This window comes from Loxodonta africana, chromosome 1, assembly GCF_030014295.1.
Source record: "Loxodonta africana isolate mLoxAfr1 chromosome 1, mLoxAfr1.hap2, whole genome shotgun sequence".
NCBI classification, from domain to species: Eukaryota; Metazoa; Chordata; class Mammalia; order Proboscidea; family Elephantidae; genus Loxodonta; species Loxodonta africana.
In genome coordinates, this window is record NC_087342.1 from 117,287,721 (window position 1) to 117,293,720 (window position 6,000).

The 6,000-nt window shown below is 49.7% G+C and overlaps 1 protein-coding gene across 2 annotated transcripts in view; it reads right to left on the reverse strand.

Moving 5' to 3' along the window:
• The window catches only part of GCLC (glutamate-cysteine ligase catalytic subunit), a 51,228-nt gene extending 49,814 nt beyond the window's left edge, over positions 1 to 1,414 (reverse strand). For both annotated transcript variants that reach the window (XM_064287455.1, XM_010587031.3), the window contains exon 1: positions 768 to 1,414. In XM_064287455.1, the coding sequence (XP_064143525.1) occupies positions 768 to 917 (150 nt within the window). In that variant the 5' untranslated portion in view covers positions 918 to 1,414. The remainder of the gene's footprint in view (positions 1 to 767) is intronic.
• Positions 1,415 to 6,000: the final 4,586 nt, after the last annotated feature.

Here is a 6,000-nt window from a genome sequence, read left to right on the forward strand (position 1 = left end):
ACATACTGAGAATCCGGAGACATTTCACCTCAAGGATGTACACATGTGGAAATGATGTTTTTTTTTAAAGTTCAGACGCCAAGAACTACGCCACGGAAAGGCACTAATAAATCCCGATTTTGAAGCTCTAAGCGTTCCCATTTAGGATTAAACAGAATCAGGAAAGCTCCCTCTCCTCACCCACTCCTTTAGGAAAACTGAAACCATACTTCAATTTATACCTATAGTGTGTGTGTGTGCGTATGTGTAGGAGTGACGAGAAGAATTTGGAGAGGTTTAAGAGGAAGACACCCGGATCAGGTGGGGCAGAAGCGAACATCCTGAACACCTGATTCCTAACCAGCAATGAGCCTTCTAGGACAACTTAGCCCCTTTTATGTTAATCGCAAAAGCGAGTTTTGGAACAAGAGAATGAATTGCAAAAGACGGCCGGCAGATGAACCAGCCTGAAAACTACTCCAGCACCAAATGTCACTTTTTCATGCTTACGCCCTCCCAGCGCCCAATTCACATTTGTCAACCAAAGAAGACCCAAATGAATGAATGAATAAGGGAGAAAGGGAGGGAGGTCTGACCCTCCACAAGGCCGGGCGAGGACAGGGGCTGCGCGCCCGGCACCGGGAAGCGCCGGGGACCCTCGGGGAGCCGTGCGGGACGCGGGCAGACTTAGGGCCCGGGGGAGGTGGCCCAGGCCTCGACGAACAAAGGCGGCGCGGGGTGGACTGGTGGCAGGGGCTCCGGACGGGGCGGGGGCCGCGGACGCTCACCTCATCGCCCCACTTGAGTACGTCCTTGTGCCGGTCCTTGACGGCGTGGTAGATGTGCAGAAACTGGAGGATCCCGTGCCGCCGCACGTGGTCCGCGTGGCGCTTGGTCTCCTCCCAGCTCAGAGGCGAGCCTTGGGACAGCAGCCCCATGGCCGCCCCTTCCTCCTCCTCCTCCTCCTCTGACCGCTGCTGCTCGTTCCGGGCGCGGGGCGCCGGTCGCTCGCCGGACACTCAGCCACTCGTAGGAGATGACGGCAGAGGCTGTTCCGTCCCGTGGAGGCGCCCTCGGGCCGCAGCCGATGGAGGAAGGGTCTCGTCCGCTCCTGGTCCCCGGCGCGGGACTCCCCGCCGCCCAGGTGACGGACCCAGGGGTCCGGCGCACCGCGCGGACACAGAGGCAGAAGACTGGAGGACAGGCTGGGAGGCTCCTGTCCCGGCGGCCTCGTCCTTGGCCTGCGCCGTCTCCCGCTCTGCTCCTGCTCCCAGGTGGCGGCGACGGATCCCACGGTCGCGCTGCGGCAGCGGCTCCCGCTTCTCTGTACCGGTGTCGTGCACTGGCTTCTTCCTACTTGTGACCAAAACCTGCGCCGCCGCGGAGCATGCCCAGTCCGCCTCTCCGCTCGGTCGCTCGCCGCTCCCGGTGCGATCCGTCGCTCCGGATTTTATAGGCCACGGACGCGGGGCGGGGAAGGGAGGCGGTGCAGGGGAGGAGGCGTGGCTGAGCGCCCTGGAGGGACTTCAAAGGGGGCTGCGGAGGGGGCGTGCGCAGGAGTGGTTAGGGCGGGGTCGGGAGGGGGGCGGGGGAGTGAGGTCGGCCTCACTTTAAGGAAATACGATGTGTAAGAATTCTTTTTGCCTAATCAAATTTTTTTTTAATCCAATATAAACTGCAGGTTGGGGAAGAAAGATTGACCGAAGAATTCACCACGTTATTTTTTAGGTGAGAAGAGCTTCACATGTATAAAACCGTGGTGAAAGCAAAAGGGTAGGGTGAGAAAAATATTAAACTGAGTCAAATGAAACACCTGTTCAACTCCTGGCTCCAACACATATTGATTGTGCGACGTTGGGCAAGTTATTTCCCCATTATATGAAATGAGATTAACGTTGTAAGGATGTGCACAAGGCCCATGTGCACACAATAGATACTGGATAAATTAACCCGGTTATTAAGAGGAATCAATTTGTCTCCAAGTGTTTAGACATGTATAATTATAACGATGTGTGTATTCTTTAACTACTTGATGGCATGTGCTTTCTGGATGTTGCATATCCCAACCGTTGCAACAAAAGGGACTTTGTCAACATATCAAGGTGGACCATTTGAAGGAACCACTTCCAAAAATTTATCCTCCATCTAAGCTTAAGTTTCATCCATTTAATGATGAAAGTGGTACTCATGATGTTCTTGTGGACTCTTACCATGGGGGCAGAAGATAGCAAGAACAACTAGGGTTGGCCCTATCCTGGTAGGGAAAAGAAGGAAGGACATACCTTGCCCCCAAATAATTGTCCAATAAATATACGTTGACAGAATGATGACATGGCAGGCCAGGGGAAAAGTGACAGCGGTGAGATCATACAGGTACCAAGGTTAGACAGTTGTCCTTCTTGTGCCTCTTTTCCTCACACTACAGGGTCAACATTTAGCAAGCACTTATTAATTGCTGAATGAACATATGATAGTGGGAGTCTCTTTCCCTACACCCTCTGTACTGAGTGTACCTGTCACAGGACTTGGCCGTGATTTCCACAGGTCTGGCTGTCATTTCCACAGTGGGTTGTGTGTATGTGTGTGTGGAGGGGAGTGGGAGTGGGATTTGAAGCTCAGGAGACATTTCAGTCCTCAGTGCTCAGACAGGATAAAAACCAAGCCTGTTGGCTTGACACACAAAGCCATTTCTAATTTGTCCGAAGCCGACCTCAACAGCCTCAGCTACTGCTCCGAGTAGGTCATACCCTCCCCACCAAACCTGTGTGGTTCAGGCTTTCTGCCCTGACACACCATTTTGTCTGCCTGCAATTCTCCACCTAACATACTCCTATTCATCCTTTAAGTCCCATTTACCCCTCTCTGTATCCAACTTGGAAACCCTGGTGGCATAGTGGTTAAGTACTGTGCCTGCTAACCAAGAGGTGGGCAGTTCAAATCCACCAGGCTCTCCTTGGAAACTCACTGGGCAGTTCTACTCTCTCCTATAGGGTCGCTATGAGTCAGAATCGACTCAATGGCAGTGGGTTTTGGGTTTGGTGTTCAAGTTGCATTTATACATGCCTCCACCCATCATTTGTACATTGTGATTGTTGTTGTTGTGTGCTGTTGAGTTGATTCCAACTCATATCAACCCTATATAGGTCAGAGTAGAACTGCCCCATAGGACTTCCAAGGAGCAGCTGGTGGATTTGAACTGCTGACCTTTTGGTTAGCAGCCAAGCTCTTAGCCACTATGCCACTAGGGCTCCGAACATTGTGATAGAATATTTAAAACACATCTCCAAACTAGACAGTAAGTTTCTCTGGGGTAGAGATGATTTACGTGTTTGGTACCTTCAGTCCTAGAAAAGTACTTGGTGTACAGTAGGAACTTAATAAATGTTAGCTTCCCTGTGGAAAGCAGGTAGTTGGGTGGAGACATGATGGTTATTGTTTCACTAGCAAGCAAGGCAGCCAAAGGACAATTTCGTTATTCTAATAATCACATCTCATGTTTATATAGACCTGCACTGTTAGGGTGATAGTCATCAGCCACTATTGAGCACTTGAAATGTTGCTAACATGACAGAGAAACTGAATTTTTAGCTTTATTTCATTTTAGTCAATTTAAATGTCATGATTGACATTCCATTCAGTTATCAGAAAACTTTTAAGTAAATTTGGAACAAATTGGGTATATGAATCTGCTTTGTCAACTGTAAATTTTATGAAATTGTAATACAGATAGTGTTTCCAATGAAAATTTAGTGTCCATATTGAGATGTCCTATGAGTGTAATATGCCTGCAAGATTTTGAAGACCTAGTATGAAAAAATAATATAAATAGCTCATTAATAATTTTACTTTGGATTGCATGCTTAAATTTTAAATATACGTTGGGTTAAATAAGTTGTTATTTAAATGAATTCACCTATTTCTTTTCAGGTTTTAAAAGCAGCTACTGGAAAACTTAAGATGATATATATCGCTCACATTCTATTTTATTCAACAGCGCTGGTGTAGATCCTTATACTTTACAAAGTGTACACTTTTCCCGTACGCCTGCTATATTTCCTTAACAATACCATGAGGCTGGTCTCTTGAAAGCGTCTGCTTCATTTTAGTGAGAAACGGGTGCATGGGCGTTTCAGTCGTAGACTAAATTCCAGTCTAGCAAAAGCCCTACGTGGTAGTGAACATTGTAAAATTTAACACTTAATTTTTTTTTAAGTTACTTTGCTCCAGATTCTGATTCACACTCACAGAAGGGAGCCTTTCCCTCTCTACCCCCAAACTCTGAACCAGCAACTCAAGCGACTGCCCCTGGACTCTGGACAATCCCAGTCGGGTGCAGGCATAGTGGCACTACCCGACAGTCACGTCAAATTTAAGCCATGCATTTTAGCGACTTTTGCTACAAGGAAAACAGCAACGATAACAAGGGTCAAAAGAAATAATATTCAACAACAGTCATTTCCACTGTGTTTAACGGTGTTTTGAATTTGTGAGTCTACTTCCCAATTTCATTCTGCAGACTGCACCCTCCGACTGGGTTTCCAGCTTTGGGAGTAAGTTTCTAGAGGACAGTCAATTAGGGCTAAACGATTGCTGAAGGTGAAACTTGACGCCCATATCTGGCAGAATCAGGTCTCCCTAACGCCATGGACAAAGGATTCTCTGGTCATTTCTTCCGCAGAAAAAGTTAAGTACTCGCTCTGCAGGCCGCCCCAATCCACGCTTGCCTAGAGGCGCTCCAGGTACTGCAACCTCGCCTGTCGGCACCCGGGACCGCTGTAAGCCCCGCCTCCAGGGCGGCCCGGAAAACTCGGACTGTGGAGCCTGGCAACTGGGGATGCCTTGCGTTCGCGCGCCCGAGCTGAGCATGCTCGGAGGGCAGGTCCGTCGCGGGAGGAAGGGCGCGGGCCTGGGCGCTGCACGCCGCGCACTTGTTGTGATACAACCCCCACCATGTGACTGCGTCGGGCCCGCCTCCCCGTGACTCAGCACTTTGTGCGGGCTCCTGGCTGTAGGTCAACCCCGGGAACCCTGCTTCGGGGGCAAAGTATAGGTCCACGTCTCGAGCCTTGGACTCCTGTTGGTGTTGCAGTAGCCTTGTCAGATATGTTGGTTTTGAGGCTTCCCGGTAGGGAAGAGAAATGTCACTTCCCTGCGGTCTCCATTTACCCCGGAGAGCCAGGGCCGAGCGTTGCAAAGATCAAATGCGGAAGGCTGAGGGGCTGTCCCTAGGGGACTCTGAGAGAGACACATCTAGGTTTAAGCCTCCTTGGGAGGATCGCTACCCCGCCTTTGCTGCCTCCTTCGTTACTACAGGCAGCTGGTTGCTACGTTTTATACATAAGTCAACTGAGGTTTTCTAAGGTTAAATAACAGGTAGTGGTTTCTCTGGGATTTGTCCTGCAGTGTGACTTCAAAGCCTGTGCACTTTGTGTTACACCACACTGCCTGAGTGAAGCTGATGGCTCCTTTCGGTGGGACACTTCTGGGAATTGATAACCACCTCCACTACAGCCTTCCTTCTCCCTGCACACACCCCAAACCCCTCTGGTTTGCCTTGTTAGCTGCAGTGGAGTGCCCCAGCTCATGGCAGCCCCATGGACAGATGTGATCTGTAGGATGTTCACTGGTTGGTGTTTCGGAAGTAGATGATCAGGCCTTTCTTCTTAGTCTGTCTTAGGCTGGCCTGGAAGCCCAGCTGAAACCTGCCCAGCATCATAGCAGCATGCAAGGCTCCAGGGACAGGTGGTGGCTGTGCATGAGGCATATTGAAAGAAATGGAACAAGGCCTCTGTCATGGAAGATGTGAGTTCTGTCAGTGAGCTACCACTGCCCCCTCTGGCATGCCTGTTGTTTTTTTCTTTTAATTTCTTAACTGGTAAAAAGAAATACAGGAGTCCCTGTGTGGCATAATCGGTTAAGGCTTGACTAATAAGTGAAAGATTGGCAGTTGGAACCTACCCAGAGGCGCCTTAGGAAAAAGGCCTGGTGATCTGTGACGCAGCGGCAACTGGTAGGAAGAAA